Source organism: Ochotona princeps, chromosome 13 (genome assembly GCF_030435755.1).
Source record: "Ochotona princeps isolate mOchPri1 chromosome 13, mOchPri1.hap1, whole genome shotgun sequence".
Classification (NCBI taxonomy): domain Eukaryota; kingdom Metazoa; phylum Chordata; class Mammalia; order Lagomorpha; family Ochotonidae; genus Ochotona; species Ochotona princeps.
This window is the reverse complement of record NC_080844.1, coordinates 23542767-23563257: the sequence shown is the minus strand read 5'-3', so window position 1 is coordinate 23563257 and position 20491 is coordinate 23542767. Positions and strand designations below refer to the sequence as shown.

Sequence of the window (20491 nt, the reverse complement as noted above, 5' to 3'; positions counted from 1 at the left end):
TTAGCTGGGCCTCCTTAGTGGCTTAGATGGAGCAATGGACAGCATATCCAGCTGCACATGGAAGATATGGCAGTACATTGGAGTCTGCAGAGGACATCTGGTGCAATAAGAGGATGGAGGACAGAACAAATCAATCAACTACCTCAACCAAGTGTTGGCAGTGAATATCTGGGCAAACGGAGACTCTAAGGTGGACTATGTCAACCAGTAGATTCTGGAGATATTTCATTGTGCTTGAAGTGGTGAGATTAGCAGTAACTCAGAACTGTTGAACTATCAACACCTCTTGAGCAGTACCCTCAAAGCATTCCCCACATCAGGGACCCTGGGTTGGTTTCAGGTGGCTGTTCTCCATCCCAGGGTACAGAGGCATTTGGGATGCTGGGTGTGCCTTTTCCTCTTTTCTCTCCCCTTCTCCCAGATACAGGAAGGAAAAAAAGAGAATGTGGCAATAATGGTCTCCACCACCTTCCTGTAGCCCTTAACTCTTTTTTTTCTTACTTAGTTGATTAGGATACAAAGGGAGCCCTTGACTCTTATTGCCCTTATCAACTATGTAAAAATCATTAAAAAATATTTTTCAAACTTCATTTTCAGTGTTTTAATTATATGCATAAAGTCACAGTATTGGAAAAAACATATTTATAAGGCAGAAGTTAATTGCATTTAGATTTAATTGAAACATTTCTGTAACTAAAGAAAATAATCCAACATGAACCAAACAATGACTGTTAGAGAAAGTAGGAGCAATTTTATCATTTTGGCCTCCCACTCCACCCTCTCACATGATGATTTAAAGAATCTCCATCTAAGACTATTTAAGATACTCCTGTAAGGTACAGATGAGCCGCAGATTCCTCCCAGCAATATTCCCCAGAAGTCAATTTTGCTAAATTCTAGTCTCAAAAGACCAAAAATTTATCTGTTGATTGAAGACAAAAATATAGCACATAAGCCACCCAAAAGTATTTCACTTTTGTTATTCTTTTAGCCCTCCAAATAAGTCATCATTTATATGTTAGTTTTCCAAATAATTACTCAACATACAACAGGAGTTTCAATACTCCCACATTTAAAACACATGATGTATACCATAGGGAGAAATACTGTACATAATCCAATGTATAAAAAACTTGGCTTTCATTGATTTTGATGCTGACTGGATTTATCTTCTCTAGCCACTGGGATTACAGATCCCTAAAGCATTTCACTTTTGATGAGTCACATTTGAAATACAATCACTGTCTCCCTCTCTATCTAAAATACTGTAACACATTTTCTCCTCTAGGACATGACCATCTTCATTCCACAAAAGAAAAAGAAAACCAATCATAATAAGCAGCAAATGAGTTTTGATCAAATACCCAAAGAATCATTAAGAACCTGGAAGGTCATTTTCATGAGCTTCATGTAGTTTGCTTTCAGTGGGTGAGCCCTAGGGAGAATCTTGATAAAGTTGCATCCATTTCCCACTTTCTTAAGTATTGTTGGAGCCAAAGGATAACAAAACCATAATTAAAGAAGAACTCTGCAACTTTAACACAGAAAAACATTTGGAATATACCCAACAAAACAGCTTAACTTGCAATCCCATCAACTGATAAGAGAATATCCGAAATAATTTTTTAATATAGTAAAAAGGGGATAAAGGAAGCATGAACTATTCTCTTTAAGAAGTAGTTTTACAGACGGTTTCTTTTACTCTTTTTGAAAGACAATTATAAATATTCTATACAAAGCAGAAATAATTTGCAATATGAAAAAACAAATTATATGACTAGAGTTGAAATCTATCGATCAGATTGAATGTTAAAATGTAATAATGGGCCAGTCCAATGGCTCAATTGATCAATCCTCCACCTCCAAGCACAGTAATCCATATGGGTGCTGATTCATGTCCAGGCTGCTCTACTTCCAACCCAGCTCCCTGCTGTAACCTAAGAAAACAATGAAGGATGACTTAAGGCCTTGGGACACTGCACCCACACAGGACACCCTGACAAAGCTGTTGGCTCCTGGCTTCATATCAGCTCAACTCTAGTCACTGCAGCCATTTGGAGATTGAACCAATGGATAGAAGAACTTCCTCTCTCCTTCACTTTGTAAATCTGCCTTTCCAACAAAAATAAATGCTTTTAAAAACAGAATCTTTAAAAACGTAATAAGTAACATTTACAGTGTAAATACTTTTGTAAATTACATGTTTACTGATTATCATTTCCTCCATCAAAAGATGTTACAGCTTTAACTGTATTCTCAAATAATTTCTTGCCTGAAATTCTAACCCCTGATACCTCAGAATTAAATCTTATTTACAAACAGAGTCACTGCAGATGGAATAAGTCAATGAAGCACAGCACAGAAGAGTGACCCCGCAGCCCACTACAACTGCTGTTCTTATCAAAGGGAAAAATTTGGACACAAAGATGCCCAAGGAGATAATGGCAGAGATGAGGGTGCTGCTTCTGTAAGCCCAGCAACTCCAAGGATCACAAACCAAAAGACATGGGATGGATTCTTACAGGCCTCTGAAGGAATCAACCCTGGAGATAACTTCACCTTTGGGCCATCAGCCTCCAGCACCATGATGTAGCAAGTGTTTCATGGTTAAGCCTGCCAGTTTGTGGTATGATAAATCCAACTGACTGAAAATGTATCACATACACACACACACACACAATCACATGTTGGCTACACTTTCTTATCAATATGACTTTAGTGGATAATAGTTACAATGTCATTTTTTTCTCTACCCTTACCAGATCCTTCCTTCACCTCATTACTGAAATTGAGAGAGGCCCTACAATGAAGCTTTCTCCATTGGAATATGAGTGGAAGTGATATATACCACACCCAAGATTGGTCTACACAATATGATACACCTCCTTTTAAGATTTCATCAACTCACAAATGGACTTGGCAATGACTTTGTGAAGATGAAGCCCATACCATAAGGAACAGCAAAGGTAGGTGTTAGAATCTAGGTATCTGACAGCCTAGAACAAAGTTACTCACAAGATAGAATATACTCATTGAAAGGAGAAATGAGTAAAACAAAGACAGTTCTTTAACCTATAATATTGCCGGTTAGCTTTCTCTTATATAAAAGCTTCCGTGGCTCATTTCCTTAATACAGTGACAGGTAAACAAAGCATTTCAAATTCATGTAGTGAATGTATGTAGAAAACTGGGTAAGATCTGGGGACTAAATAGTAACTCTGACCATATAAAGGATGTGCTGGTGTACAGTTACCTAAGCATCTAGTGTGATAGTTTCAAATCTGAGACATCATAGTTGACATTCTTAATATCTGTTAAACTGAAAAGTAAATTGGAAAAATTAAAGTTCTGATTGTGGTAGGTTTTTTTTGATTCAAAAGCTTTGATGAAAATAACAAATTACAGTTAGTATAATGTAATTAAACTCACACTGTGACTTCACATGTATTTGCATGGTACAAAGAACGGTAACATACAAGAATATCTTCCAAAGTTCACAGAAATAGAATTAATGTTACATTTTGGTTCAAAACAAAACTTGAAAATCAAAAGGTTTATTCATTATGTACCTTTCCCATGAACTTGTTGAACTGTTCTCACAAAACGCTCATGTATCTCTGTCATTCCTTATGTCTTTGTTTCTCTCTCCACCCTCTGAAATGTACTTTCCACAAGCTTACAATCCTTTTCCAATCCTCAGCTCATGAAAAGCCACTATGAGCTGCATTAAGTTACCTCCCAGATTTAACAAATGTTACTAAAGTAATCAAAAGTGTTGAGCTTTCAACTCTCTGGGATACACTAAAAACAAAAATCATTCCAACAGTAGGCATATAGATCCCTCACACCTGTTTTACTTTAGGAGGAAAAAAGTACTTTTTTGAAGATGCTAGTAGGTAGCCATGTGTCCTACTGCTCATCTTTAACATTTCCCAATGTGTAATGTGACCAGACAGAAGCTTACAGAGAGCTACTCAGTACTCAACCATTATCTTCTACTCCTATGTGATCAAAACACCAAAAATTACTATTTTGGAATTTGGAATTTTTATCTCTTGTTAAGCTACAAGTCTTTCCCAAATGCTATAGACACTATCAATAAGGCAGTTTCTACTGAGTCAAAGAAAATGAGGAAATGAACACTATACAGTTAGCTCAGAGACCTCAACCAGTGACCAAGAATGCAATGTAGATTCCAACTCTTCGTCTGTTGGATGCACATGTGTTTCAAGATCTGCACATGTGTTATCACTTACATTGCTGGAATGCATACATAATTCCGTAAAGAGAGATAAATATTAGCAAATCTTGTAAGAATAAAAGTCCTTTATTAGCATGCAACTGTATTTTTATTCTGCTTTTAAACTGTCTGAATCATACAAAGCTGACCAGTCTGGTTTTTTACTGTGTGAGTCTACATAAAAACAAAACACTAAAGAAGCCTTCCATAGGCAGCACGTACTTGTATCACATAGCTCCTCCCCCCCAAGGAAAAGCTACAGTTTCTGTTTCTCTTTTCTCACCCATGCTGGAAAACCTGTCAGATAAAGGCAGAGCACTCTCAAGTGCCCATGTACTAAGGAACAGCCGGATATAAGACAACATTAAGTCAAAGCTTCAGCCACAGCACATCAACCTCAGTTAAAGCAGGGCAGAAAAATGGTGGTCTAGTATACTCTGTTTGGCAGGCACCATTTTTGTAGATTTTCTTAATTAAAATCCACTTAGGAAAAAATCATCCCCTGGACAATAAAGTCACTTCATCCTGTATGAGTGTATCTCGTTTTTCACTCAATCTTCCTATCTATATGCCAGCCAAATGTTTGAGGTGATAATTCCTATCTTTGAGCCCTCTTTACCCAGAATGCAACTCTAACCTATTCCAGCCAAGCTCTTCATCCAGCTGACACTTACTCTCCTAGAAAAAAAAAATCTCAAGATGTACTTCTAACACGCTACAGTCACAATCAGGGGCTTAATCCTCTCCTGGTACCTACTTTTGCAAACATATCCAGACGTCCACATTTCCTGTGGGGCAAGGACTAAACCTGGCTCCTTCTGGTCTCTGCAATGCATATGCCTACAGCAGGTTGTGATTAAATATTTCCAATTAACAAAACAACAATCTAAGTGTCAGCCCCAAAATACTTGCTTTTCATATTCTTGGAAGGAAATGTAGATTAACAAAACTGACAGAAGAGCAGATCAAGAGTATGAAGGCATAAGACAAAAAGTAAGGCAAGAGTATGAAGAGGCTTGAAAGGCCATCTCCAGCTCCACACAGGTGTGTCCAAATGCTTAATGGCATGTCCAGTCCATTCTCCCTCCACAGCAATTGCTGGATCCCAACATCAGGATACAAATACAATAAGCCCAACTGAACAAAAGAAAATGAACTCAAATCAGTCTCTCTGGAAGGATGGATATCTTCCCTTGTAAGAAATACTTATGAGAAATGGATCTGACCAAAATTCATCAAGTTTACATTCTCATCCTTCAATCAGCTCCAGTTGCCAACTCCCCTTGCTATGGGTCATTGGCCTCAGTAGGTCAGAACTTTCACACAACAAGGGGAAAAGAGCATGGTTGTCATTTATGAGCAAGTGTATCTAAGAGGATATTTCCTGCCCATTGTCATGCTTACAGAAAATGAAGAAGGCCTTTCCCTTTTACCTCCAGGTCAGGCAAATGTTAGAGGAAAGAAAGAAAAAAGGATCAACAGTAAGAGAAAAGCCAGTGGCCAATCATTGCCTCCTTTCCTTTGAACAGAAGCTTCTTTAGATTTGCACCCGTAACAGGCTTCCTTACAAGGCATCAGCACCATAGGGCCCTGAGCAGGCACATTGAGTATTTCCGGCAAACAGAGCAAAACCTATTCTGCCTCACATCAAAGTAAAGCTCTCAGAAGCTCTAGTGTAGCTGCTGAGTCAGCGATATCACTTGCTTATCTCAATGCAAGAGTAAAAACCAACTTACCTTCTGAAAAAAGTCTTCCCCACTTCTGCCCTTTCCTTCAGCAGCAGCTGTAAATAAAAATGTATACGTTTAAAACAGTCTGATTTTTCAATGTATGTCTTCAAAAACTCTTTAGTACCAGAATACTGGGGTGCACAGTCGTCCTCCCAGCTCTCTCGCAGTGGTGAGCCTGCCACTGCATCAGAACAAGCAAGCAAGGCCATTCCAGAAGGAAACACCATCCCGCTCATCTACATAGCTTTAGATTATATTATACTCTTGGAAAAGCTCACAGATCTCTGAATACTGAGACAAACATCTCACCTTCCAGTCTTCAGGAATTGTGTGAACACATCTAACTACGCAAGTAAACCATGGTAGGGCCCCAAATGCTTCCTCTGTGTCTGTAATCAATGCAAGGCACAAGGCTGCCTGTCAACCATTAGCTCATCTAACCCAGTCCACTTCTGTGTTGCTTCAGTTTTGCTCTTTATGATGACTATAAAATCTACTTGGATTTCAGGAGGTATCATACACTGCCTGAACTCATTCCTTATTCACACGTACAGAGAAAGAAAACAACCTAAGAATTAAACATATCAATGAAGATCACAGCCAAAGTCCATATGAGATTAACTGGAAGTTATTGAAGCACAGCATTATTTATTTATATCTAAATGACTGCTACAATCTCACCTCTCTGTTTAGATTCAAAAGTCTTGTGGCTATGAACATTTATGATTCATTTGTGGCAAGGGGTGGAGAATTTGACTAAAAGCAGAAAGAGCAAAGAGACAATAGTACATTGCTTGCAGTGACTTCAAATTGCACCTTCCAGGAGGAAAAGACCATATGAAATTCTGATTCAGGTTTAGGGTGGAACAGATGTTAACTAGAGGTACCCTCCCAGCCAGGACACAAGAAACTGAGTCAAGAGAGAAGTCTGGAATATACAGTGTGTGGAGTGAGGGTGTACTTCCACTGCTGAAATGATTAAAGACCCAATAAGTGGGATGCATCAATCACTGAACAATTAGAGCAGATACCTGGTATAGGGGTTACCACTTGAAGACCTCTGCATCTCACATCAGAGTGCCTGTGCTGGGGGATTTCAGCTTCCTGCTAATGTACATCCCGAGTGACAGTGGGTGATGAGTCGGCACTTGTGTCCCTACCAGCCACATTGGAAGATTCAGACTGAGCCCTGCTGAAGCATGTTTGGAATGAATCAGCACACAGGAGATGCAGCACATGCTTGTGTGTTCTCTCTGTTCTGTGTGATACTCTCTTGGCTAAATTCTCGCCTTACATGTGCTGGCATCCCGTATGGATGCCGGTTCACATTCCAGCTGCTCCATTTCCCATCTAGCAAATTTTGACAAATGCCTACTATCACTTTAACATTCAATTACACAGAAGATTAAAGACACAAAGAACCTCTGTCCTCAAAGAAGTAATGAGTATTCAAATGTAAATAATTTTCCACCAACTTAAAGCTCATTGTTAGGCATAAGTCATCTTCTACCATGCTATTGAAATATTTAACTTTTTAAATCAAAAAGATCATGATCTAGAGAGCACAAAATATATTTCTGGGTGACCTTAAAGATACTTTGAGAAACATGAAAATGAGAGTTTAAAAACAAATAATAAAGAACTGTATTCTAATGTACATTACAGAAGACTAACCCACCCCTCCTTCAAGACAAAACACATTCATGTCCTGCTGACAACATGGGACAAAAGGGATTTGGGAGGAATAATTAAAGAGCTGGTAATAGGAGGGCTTTCTTGAGTTATCCATAGGCCCAATGTAACCACATCTTTGTAAGAAGGAAGCAGGAAGGTCAGGCAGGTGGAGTGAGTGACAAGGGATGGAGAAGAGAGGGGACATGACAACCAAAGCAAACACCACAGATGAGATTGTTCAGACACTTTACTGTTAGCTTTGAAGAGGAAGCAAACAGGCCATGAGCCAAGGAGCAGAGGTGCCTGCACAAACTCCAAGAGTCCAAAAAAATGGATAAGCCTCTGCAGCCTGGGTGGGTGGGGATGGGTTGGAGGTAGGACTATGTTATGGAGATAGCCCTACTGACACCCGGATTCCAGCCTAGGGGAACTCTTCTCAGGCCTCCGACAATCCTTTACAGCAGCAAAAGCAAAATAGTCCCTAATGTAAACATCATTTTCACTTTACTTTCTGCACAAATTGTACAACAGCCACATGAATTGAGCATAGTAATGTGGGCCATTTGACCCACGACTTTCCAGAAAGATTTTTTCTCATTTACAAAATGAAATTTTCACTAACTTGGAAGTACATCAGTTTTAAAGCTTTCTAAAAATAGAAATGCTGATATAAATTGGCAGATACGGCAAGAAAACAAGTCCCTGTCCAGATCTAATGTCACAAACCAAACATCTTGATGATGTCTCAACTCAGCCAGCTCTCAGGTTCTTTGTCTAGGACTAACAGTATTTACAAGGGGCTGTCCTCAATGACACATAGTCACTTAGCAATAAAAGCAGCAGAACATGACATGGAAATGTGAACGCACTGTAGTGATATAATTTTCCTTAGAAAGTAAATGTTCAAAACCAGATATTTTCAAAGATTCATCAAGCAAAGCATATAATCATTACTTTTCCCAGAGGCAAGTCCTTTATAGCTTAAAATTGATAAGAAATGCCCCTTTGTCTCAAGTCCATCAAACAGACTATAAACAGAATGTCTAGAACACCCCTTCAATTCCTACATGAATAAAGGAGAAACTTCCTTAGTTGAACCAAACTCTGCATTTACTGTACTACACACACACATACACACAAACTGCACCTACAGCAAACTTAAGAAACAGACGATAGAAAGCCAGAAATGGCATATTCACTGACAACAAAAATATATCGCCTTATTCAGAGTGTTTATATACATTAGTCAGCCCATACCCAAGGAGAATATGTTGCACAACACCCAACGAATGCCTGAAACTGTAGGGTACCAAGCCTTAGGCATACTATCTTTTCCCTTTATATACATACCTAGAATGAAACTTCTAAATAAGGCATAGCAAGAAACTGACAATAACAAGTAAACAACAAGCTATAATAAAAATTTGGGGGATATGTTGTATGTGACCTCTCTCTCTGAAAACACATCACTGTATAACATTCAGTCCTGTGATTTAAGGCCATCATGATGAGATAAAGCTAGGTGGATGATATTTGCATCATGATCTATCACTAGGCAACTACATAGGGGCTACTTGAACAAAAACACTACAACACTATGAAAGTTGACCTGATAGCTAGGATGCATACTAAGTTCCAGGGCAAATAGCATATGTACTACTGATGTGCTGGACAAAATGATGATTCACTTCCTAGGGATTTTACCTTTCTACTCAAAACAGATTTGGGGGATAAATTTGGCACAGCAGTTAAGATGCTATTTTGAATATAAAAGGGTATGCTTCTACCAGGAACCTCTAGAACCCCCAACTCCTGCAGTTACTCAACAACGCCCCCTTTCAGCTCGAAGAAGCTAGAGCGGTCGTCGTCCCTTTATCCCTGTTCACTCCTCTGTTTGGAAATGTGAGGAGTTAGATAGGATGATAGGTAGTCAGGGTCTCTGGTTCCTGGTGAAGCTACCCTGTCTATGCTGACCATTCAGGAGTAATGAAGAATCGAGTACAAGAAGGCCTGGCTAAGAGAAAATCAACCCAAGCCACCTTTTCAAAAGGACTCTTAATAACCCTTCCCTCCATTCCCATCCACGGAAAGGTTAAAATTTTTTTCTTTTTTTTAATCAAACCATTAACCAGTTTCTTTTGCAGGACTAGAAGCGTCCCTCCATCTCCCATTCTTCCCACCAGGCTGTAACCACTGCCAAGAAAAAACAGCTCCTAGAAGCCATAGAGAACAATGCCCCTCCCTTTAACAAAAGGGAGGAATGTAAGGAGTTATTCCAATATCCTTTCCTGGACCCAGCGCCATTCCTTCTTCCTTACAGCTCACGAAATTCCGGCCGGCCTAGCTATCCACCAATCGGATGTAACCTGGCATTCCACCTGAGAATCCCACCCCAATCTTTCAGCCCCTTCCCCAACTCCGCCCACTCGCCAATCATCCCTAGGCATTCACCTGCAGGCGCCAATCCCCTGGGGGCCTGGCCTCAATCCCTCCCAATCCCCGCCCCCTACACCTGGCAGACAAAAAGGTCCCCCCCAAGTGCGGCTTGCTCTCTGGTCTCTCTCTCTCCTCTCCTCCTCCTCTCCTCCTCCTCTCCTCCTCCTCTCCTCTCCTCTCCTCTCCTCTCTCTCTTGCTCTTCTTTGCTCTCCCCTCTTCCTCGGGCCTCCCTTCCCCCCTCCCCCTTCCCTTTCCCTTCCCCTCCACCCTGTTCCTGCCCTGCTGGAATAAACCTCAAAAAGGGTTTGAGTTCCAGTCCCAGCTCTACTTCCAATTCTAGCTTCTTGTTAATGTGCAGTTTGGCAGGTAATGATGGCCCAGGCACTGAATCCCTGAACCCACATGGGAAACTGCTGTGGGCACCTGGCAAGTAAATTAACAAACAGAAGATCTCTGGATCTCTGCCTTTCAAATATTCTTTAATATTACAAAAAATACTACGTGACTTATTAAATTTTATTTCTCAAATTTTCCATGTAGTATATTCTGACCACAATTGAATGCAGATAAATAAAACCATGGTAAGTGAACCAAAGAACAAAACGGAACAAGCTGCAACTTTGAGTCCGCTTCTTCCTGACTATGGAGGCATCCTGGTCAATGGTCCTGAGTAGGTTCTTGAGATCATTTTCTCAGTGGAAAGGTATGGTGAGTGTCAGTTACTGGCACTTCTTGGGGAGCGTCTTCATCACATTCCCAAGTTGCTGGGTCTTCCTAGCAGGATTTTACTAGTGCCAAAGAAGCTAAGCTGCCAAGGCCACAAAAGCCAAAAAAGGCAGGGAAGTAATTCAAATCTTCTCTTACCCAATGTCAACATTTGAGACTCTAATTCTCACTTACTCTAAAATTCTTCCTTATCAAAATATAAACTCTTCAAAAGTGAGAAACGGGGTAGGGAGAAGTCAATGCAGAAGATTTCTTCATGTCTATGAAGGCATTGAAAATGTTCATTTCACAAATCCACAAAGGAACATTAAATTCACTCCTCCAATCCACAAATATTTAGGTCTTATGCCCATGACTTGAAATAGGCAAGGTACCAGACTCATCCAACTCATCCAACTCATCGCTCTGAAGCAAATAATACCTAAAGCCACCCAACTAGTAAAAGCCAAAGTTAAAATTTAGTTCTACTGATAACTTTCCCAGATGGCATATCAGTCACAACCCTTTCCAAATTAAAGTTTTTATAAATTTAACATAGCTAGCCTGGTTGTGAACAAAGTACTAAAAACATGGACATTTTGCTCTTAACCCAGGACTGCAGGTGGAGAGCTATCACCAGACCTGAAAAGTAAAGGGATCCTCCAGGGAGACCACTTGGGTGTGAGAGTGCAAGAAAAAACTGCTAAGTATTACAATATATTGACTCTAATCACTTCTTCTGCATTATGTTTGGAAGGGGGAAAGGTGCCTGTGAAATGAGCCAACTCAGGCTTTACTTCCTGGCACCCCATGACTTCTGAAGTTTGATTACGTTCCGTGTAAAAGGATTCTTTTGAGCCTCACAATCTTGTACACTGTTACTCCCTCATCTTTTTACTCTACAATAACATGAACGCACACGTGATGATTTTGCAGGATTTTTAAACTGTCTACAATGTGATCTCTCCCGCATGTGAGAAGTCCTAGAATCATTCTGCCAACAAAAGCAACTGTCTGTATTTTCATGACATAGAACTCCACGAATAAATTGCTTCAATACTACTGAAACATGGCTGGCCAACTGCACAGGTAAATCATTCCATATTTTACACTGAACAATTCGTTTTTAAGTTTATTATAATTTCCCTAGTGTTTGCCCATATTTTATTTCATATTTTTCTTCACAAGAAATACAGATTGGCACAAGCCACAGCCAGCAAAAACAGTAAAAGTTGAAACAGGTGTAAACTATTACAGTATTCTCCCCCCCCCAAAACTTCAGGGCATAACCATTTAATTATTAAAGAGAAATGGAAAGCTCAATTTTAAATTCTTCCTCTGGCACAAAGAAACTTCTGCTTAAATAACCTGTTCATTTTGAATGCTTTTCTAGTATAACAACTGATGTCCCATAGAACAAAACCTAAAAACACATGCTGATACACATATTTTAAATGAAGTATGGAAAAGCAGGCAATATCTTTAACATTACATTAACAATTATCTTCCACTATAGAATTTGAGCAAGAAAAATCAAGTTCAACCCTGAATTTGAACTTTTCTATCTTATTGGCCAGGAAGATTTCCTGGTAGATTGACAATACTAACTAATGTCAACAGACTGTCAGCCCAGTCAACACACAGAAACTTGGGTACTGTCACGTCCCTTTCTTTTAGACCCTATTACTGCTTACATAAGCAATCCCTGAAGTATAGTTTAGTCTGGCCTGGAGTCACAACACTCTAGAACTTCAGGTATTATCATCATAAAAACAGAAAAAAAGACCAATGCTCTCCTCAGTTGATCAAGGGCTAAATGATACTCACAGCCCTTATGTTGTTTAATGAAATTACGAATATTCAATACAACACTTTGAGCATATGCTGATCTCCCCCCTCCCCCCCCCCCAAAAAAAAACCTGTACTGGGCCAGCTGTGGTGAATGAACACTTCAAATGTGACTAGTCCATATTCAGATATACTAGTCTACATTCAGACTAACATATTTTGAAATCCTAGCACAAAACAAAACTCTCAATACTTTGATAACTTGTTGATATTACCTTCATAAACTAAAGACATATTATAAGCTCATCTCACTTGTTTTGTTTCACTCTTAATATGGCTATAAAATTTTAAATTACATTTGTGGTTCACTTATTTCCATTGTGTAATACTGCCATGGGGAATAATAGACCTATTCTACCGCTATCCAAGGAGGACTGAAAAAAGTTTCAAGTCCAGGATATAGCCACAAGCAAAGGGGGACTGAAAACCTAGAATATTCCAAATGGTCAGAGTCAGCAACTTAAAATCAAACTTAATTTTGTTTTAAACTCCTGGGAACATTTTGAGGGAGGACGGGGGAAAATAGTTGATATTTTGGGGGATGATGAGAAGGTTAAACAATTATAAAAGTTTGAACAAAATATGTAACGTTAATAACCATTTCCTTAATATTCAATTTTGGCCCAACCCAAAGCCACGAAACTCCTTGAGAGTTTATGTGGATGGTTATTTAATGCAATGAAGTTTATGTTTCTTTTGTGTTTGTAGTAACATGGCAAGAGGGCAAGGCAACTTGTTTTAAATCAGAACCAAATGTGTTCTAGGAATGCTTGAAGTTCAGGTTATATGCAGAAATCTCCGACAGGGTAGCCTGCTTTGCTATCCCCTCAGTGAAACTGGGGTTTGTGGAGGGCCATGATATGGCACACTTGCTTTCATCAGGGCTACTCCTATTAATACCTGTGTTTAAAGAAAGTATATATTGGCTTATTGATACAACATTTAGCATCAGTGTCATATAGAAAGGAGACAAAAGTGGAAACAGGAGCACTTGAGTTCAATCAGGGTTTGCCATTTCCCAGCTGTGGAACTCTAAGCACGTTGTTATAAGTTCTAAGGCTCTGTTTTCACCTCTAAAATACATCAAATAAACACCTGTGAGCATTTAATAAATGGAATGCCACTGGCCTTGACCTCAAAGCATTCATAGTTGACAACTCTCTGAACAGTTGAACATTACAGAAAAGTCAGACGGAATACAGCACAGGAATTCAAAGAATTAATATGTAGTGAACCTTCCAACTGATCAATAAAGATTCAGATAAGGGGATGTGGGGACAGGTGATTCTGGACAGACAGAATGCTGTGAATACCATGAACATCTGATTTCAAAACCTTTTTTTTATTTTTCATTACCATGTATGTCTGATTTTAAAACTTTCTTTTCACAAAATGGCTCAAACCACAATAAAAAAAAATAGTATTTGTAGGGTGGATATTTGCTGCAGCAATTGAAAAACCACTTGGGATGCCCACATCTCATATCAAAGTATCTGGTTCAAACACCAGCTCCTCTACTTCCAAACCAACTCCTGCTAATGTACACTTGGGAAACAGCAGGTGGTGATGTGGGTTCTATAAAGATTCAGAGCTCCAGAACCTTAAAACAAATTTCTGTCCTTTACACGCTGTAAGCCTGTGGCACTCGGATCCAGCAGCCCAAATGGATAAAAATACATAGCTTCATTTTAAGTACAAGACGGAACTAACAGTCACCATAATTTGTGAAGATAAAATATAGGCTTCTGTTCAGTTTGTTGTTCCTGACCAAATGCCATCCACATCTACATTTTATAAGTCTGCTTAAAAATGAATGGTGCAATTATCAGTCTATGAAAACAACAACAAATAACACTAGCATTACCACTGAAGAGCTCAAAAATGGCTGGAGCAAAGCTTAGGATATCCAGTGTGCTGTGGCCCCCTGGAGAAGGAATCCTTCAAAGAACACAAAGGGATAATTGTAACCTTAACTGGGGTACCCATGTGACACCAAACAGGAGAACCTGCTACTGAAACATCTTCTTAGTAGTGTGGAATGTATCAAAAAGCAGAAGCCAGTGGGCAAACACCTCCAACAGCATTCAAACAGGAAGAGGAATCCTCACATGACACACAGAGATTTCAAGTTGTCTGCAAACACTGTACAAGCCTACCCAATGCTGTTGATATTTAACAGAATTTGTTAGTAGTTTCTTTCTAAGTAATAAATTACTCGTAATTACTTAAGAAAGGAATACCCAGTTGTACATTCTTCTACTGATCTCCTTTATGAACATAGGGGTCACACTAACCATGTTATTGGACTCTCATTCCTAATAAGGAAAACCATGAAGGGCCAGCATTGTGGTACTGTGAGTTAAGTCACTGCTCAGGACTCTAAAATACCATGTGGGACTTTCAGTTGCAGTTCTGGCTGTTCTGCAGCTAAACCAGCTATAATGCACCTGGAAACTTAGAAGAATGCCAGTGTACTTGGGTCCCTGATACTCATGGGAGATTTGGATGGAGTTCTGATTTCCTAGCTTTGTGGCAGTCATTTAGGGGTGAACCAGTGGCTGGAAGGTCAAGCAATCTCCCTCCATCCCCTATCCCACACTTTAAAATAAATACACCCTAAAATAAAATTATAGGATTATGGAAGATTACATTTCTACTGCAACAAAATGTCACCTCAGTCCATGTACAGTCCATATACTTTTGCTTTGTCCATAAAATTAACCTGCAGACTACCAAGTGGACAATTAATCTGTATGGCTTTCCCATATTCAAGTTGCTACTAAGTTTAAATATGCAACAAAAACTCACCTTTCCTCACATTCTCTTCTAGGTAAATGGAGTTAGGGCTGCTCAGACAACCCCACACACCAAAGGACTTCAACCACAATGGTTGGGAGAATACAACGGGGAGACTGTGCTCATGAAAAAAATCCCACATCGGAACTCTACCTATATACTCTTCTCCACCTTCACCTTCATAGGACAGCAGGAGTTTCCATTTTATCATGTCAGTGAATGATTCCACACATTATGTCCCAAGTGTTGTGATGTCACTAGAAATACACAGCGATTTAATTTCTTTTTATTTCCAAACTCTCAGTGAAGTTAGTTTTTTATAATCCTAACCAGTTGTCCTTTGCCATCCATTCTTTTTGTCTAATTTGAGAGGAAGAGGAATTGGGGAAACAGAGATAAGTGAAGAATGGAGGGTGGGAGGGAGGAGGAGAGGAGGACAAAGGGAGGGAGGGAGAGAATCTATCAGTCAAATCAGGACACATGCACAATAGTCAAGGCTGTGTTAGGTCAAAGCCTGAAGCCAGAATTCACTCAAGGTCTGCCATGCAAGCAGTATGGACACAGCCATCTGAACCTCTGCCTCCTACCCTAGCTGCACTTTAGCAGCAAGCTGAATTGGGGTTGAGGCCAGGTCCTGACCCCAGGCACTCCCATATATGATGTGCGCATCCCAAACAGCCTCTTCACTGCTGTGCCAAACACCTCCTCCTCCGCTCCATATTTTACCTTCACCTTGAGAACACAGAGAAACAGAATGACTCTGCAGAAGGAAAGCAGTTCAAATCTGAGAAGATAAGCCAGTTTAGACACACATGCTACACCAGTGCTCTTCACAACCTAAAGGAGCCGCTTGGAGAATAATCACAGGCCAGGAGAAGCAGTTTCTGACTCCCTTGGAAACAATAAAGTCCCATCCATCCCTTTCTGAAGATGTTCTCCTTGCCTGGTGACCCAAAACAGCCTTGGAGCACTTCTCAACAGAGACGTAAGAAATACTAAGGGCATCAGCAGGTGCCGGTGGGACTGGAGGACTCCCTTCAGTCATTCAAGCTGACCAAGTTTACCATCTTTGGCATGTAGTGGGGGGGTCATGTAAACCACGGCAGCAGTGGTACCCACACAGGATCTTCCTACAGGCCCCACAGGTCCTGCTTCAGCTTTCTGTAAAATGAGGCTCGGTGTCATCAAGTTACTACACACCAAGCCAGCCTCCTTCACAAGACCTAGGAAAACAGCAAGAGGAGCTCTTATTTCCTAACCTCAGCAATTTACTGCTAATAAATCACAAACCTACACTGATGAAATTAAGCAGACCCCTCCTCTCGAGACATTTAGTTTGAAAAGGGATGGATGCTTTGCAAGCAAAGCCATCAATTCTCATCTCTGAAAAGAATCACTTGTTCTTGTTAAACCTGATCTAAATCTAACATCTGATTATAATTTATTCCACTTAAAGCCCTTGGTTTGTTAACATGAATTTGTTTTTCATCACGAGGCAGAAAACCACCTTTAAATGTGGTTTTCATCTCAAACAACGCTTGAAGAGTAATTTTAAGGTAATAGTCTTTGGCCAGGAATGAAAGTTACAACAGATATTGTTATCTCAATTTCCTTTCAAAGCATATGTGCGTATATTTATGATGCAAACACAGTGGTCACATTCTAAGCCATAGCTTTATTCTTATTCCCAGAATTGTAACTTTGGCTAAAGAGTCAAATTCTGTCTCAATTGCAATGAATCTGCTATAATAACATAGTCGGCCTATATGTGTATTCATTTTCTTGAGCGGTTCTATCTTCCAAGCTGCTTTTTGCACTTTGTTTACTTTGGAAAGGAACTCATTTTTCTTCCCGAGTTCAAGGAATGAAAATGTCTTAGGCCTGTATTATTCACCAGTCTCAAAATAGGCAAACATTTCTAAACAGGTCATTAAAGTTTCTCTCCTAGCAGTTGGCAAGGCTCATCAAGTACTTGAGGTACACATATGAGGTACTTCTCCTGAAATGTACAGTATGAAAATTCCCTAGGCTCTTTTTCATAAGCATTTTAATTTCAGAAATTAAAAAAAAAAATCTTGACTTTCAATGGGTCACATAAGAGACCCAACTATATCCTTTATTAAATGGCTTATTCTTCCAATGAATTTAACAATTCTTACCTCAAGTGAAGGTTTTGTAAGTTATAGCATCATAATAACCCTGAAATTTAATAACAGCTTAAGAACCAATCATGATATAGTACCTGTACAAGGGTGGAAGTGTAAATTCAAGGCATCATTTTGGAGAGCAACTTACTTTATAGTAATAAGAATTGTAATTCCCATGTGCTTGACCCAGTAATTCTATTGCTACGAGTCTAAGTCCTAATAATAGAATCCACATGGTGAAAGAGAAAACTGGCATAAACCTGTTCATTTCAGTAACACATGAACCAAACATGAAAATGTCAGCACAGGACTAATCAAATGTGTATACAGGCATCTGCTCAAATACTCTTCGGGCCACCTGAAAAGACAATTTTGGGAGCTGGCACTGTGGCACAGCAAGTTAAACTGCCTGCAATGCAGACGCCCCACGTGGCTGCAGTCCCTCCAGCTCCACTTATAAACTTGCTCCCTGCTAATGTGCTGGGAAGGCGGCAGCAGAGAGCCCAGATATTTTGGCCTCTCCCATCCTGCCCTCACGGAAGACACGGATGGTGTTCTAGGCTTCTGGCTTCGACCTGGTCCAGACCCAGCCACTGCAGCCATCAGACGAGTCAAACAAGGGATCAAAAATCTCTAATTCTGCCTTTCAAAGAAAAAACATGTAAAGACAGTTTTGATGATTTGCAAACCTCAGCAAGCAAAAGGATTAGAATAAACGATTCAGCTTCAAAAACCAAAAGGGTATGATTTTGGTTTTCGTGTGTCACAAAACTCCATGTGCAGCATGGCTGTAATTACAATTCTTTACATGTACGCACAGAGAAACTAGAGACATTCATCAAAAGGCCAAAATGTGTATGTTAGGTGAGAATATGATGATGCTACTTTATTTCCTCAACAGTTTTAGGCTAAAGACATATTACTTTGACAATGTTGCCAAATACATACATAAAAGCCAGTCAACGAATATCTATTATGAGCCTAATCACATTTTAAACTACCTTTTAAAAAAAAAAACTATTAAAAAAACAGACCACTAAGTTTTATAAATATAGCCCAATTTCCAAAGGACACTTTAAGATTAGCAAGGTCAGAACGAATGTGAAAGTATCACACCTTGCCCAAGCTCTTCGATCATCATCCACGTGAGTTCCAACGCTTACCTTCAAGTTGCCCTGTGAAGCTCCTGCCTACAGTCCTGAGAGACAGCCTAATTCCTCCACGTCCTGGCCCGGGCCTCACCACATAAACTGCAGTCTGCTTCATTGCACCTACTCGGTGGCTATAAACAACTCTACAGCTGTGGGGCTTCCAAATAAGCACCTTTTACCACGATAATCACAAGCCAACAAAAATGATTTTGAGAAATAGGGTGCTGTGTTACACACCTGTTCTAGCAGCCAGAGCTGGGAGCTGAAGTCTCCAAACAGTGCTACAGCAAGAAGCAGCAACCCCTACACAAGCATGCACGGGAGCACCCACTGTGACAGAGAGAAAGGTTCCCCATCAGCAAAAAGGATATGGTAACTTGAGCTTCAACGGAACACATCTTGAAGCAATCTTGAGTGATCTTTGTCCAAAAAACTTCTAACAATGTAATGAATCAAAAAATATGGAGGTAGGTGTTCTCCCGCCACATTTCAGTTAGATTTTGTTAGACAACCAAACATATACTGATTACATCAGCAGTGTCATTTGTGATTGCTTCCCGGCCTTTTAGCTAAGCAAGTGTAGCAGTGTCATGTGGGCATAGTCAGGTGGCTAAGGTCTAAGAAACCTGGCAACAAGAAAATCTCCCTCACACCGGTGGTCCTGCTGCCCCTGCAGTGGAGGAAAACTGACCTCAGGAATTATAAATACACAAGCTCCTAGACTGAGCAATCAGCACTGCTCTAGTACTGCACCAAGTCTTTTTCCAGGCGGAAATGAGGCAAGGTAGAGAGGACAAGTGGAAGGAAATTCAGAGGGACTACTTTAACTATCTGAACACTTAGAATTCAAAAACTACATCAGCATCATAGTGGACTGTTCCCTAAAACTAGTAACTCAAAAGTTAACCCTTTTTCTACCACCATCATCCTCAAAAGGAGAAGAAAAAACCAACAGGGAACCAAAGAAGATAAAGACTATAAAAACAGCGTGTCTAAGTATTTTTCCCCTTGGCACACAAGAAACTACTGCCCAAGGAAGAGCAATTAATACCAGGATATCTGAAAACATTCATGGAAATTGTGTTTTATGAAAAACGTAGCATGAATTTCAAGTGGTTTTACACAAAATAAATTTATTTTTGAAACCTGGTATGAATGAGCATTTTCTCCTAATGAACTTTTTTTTATTTCAGATGTTAAAAATACCTCCAGAACTATAAAAGGTATAGGAAGAATGAAAATATACTTTGGAATATATATTCATAATTCTCCTAACAGCACCTGCTCACATGAATATGAGGTGGTGGGAGTGTAAGCTACTGCAATCACTATGGAAGTCAGTATGTAGAGTTCTAAGACAACTGGAAATGGATCTATTGTATGACCGAGCTATCCCACTCCTGGGAAAATATATCCAAATGAAGTGGAATCTGCATATGAGAAAGTCACCTAGAACCCTATGTTTATACCAGCACAATCTACAATAGGCAAGACATGGAAACAATCCAGATGCCCACTCAAACAGGAACAGAGAAAGAAACCACCACATCTATTCATTGGAATACTACTTAGCCATTAAAAAGAATGAAATTCGACCATTTGTAACAAAATGGTCCCTAGGCTTATTTTCAGTGAAATAAGCCAATCGCAAAGGACAAATGTTATATGTTCTCTCTGATATAAGGAAACCTTCATGCAAAATACAAAACCAACACATATAGAACAAGTACATACATATGTTCTCATAGATGAAGTATATGATG

General features: G+C 39.7%; 1 protein-coding gene across 3 annotated transcripts in view; it reads right to left on the bottom strand.

The window, feature by feature from the left end:
• BICC1 (BicC family RNA binding protein 1) overlaps window positions 1-20491 on the bottom strand; it is a 261793-nt gene that overhangs the window by 166454 nt on the left and 74848 nt on the right. For all 3 annotated transcript variants that reach the window (XM_058672038.1, XM_058672037.1, XM_058672039.1), the window contains exon 2: window positions 5977-6023. In XM_058672038.1, the coding sequence (XP_058528021.1) occupies window positions 5977-6023 (47 nt within the window). The remainder of the gene's footprint in view (window positions 1-5976; window positions 6024-20491) is intronic.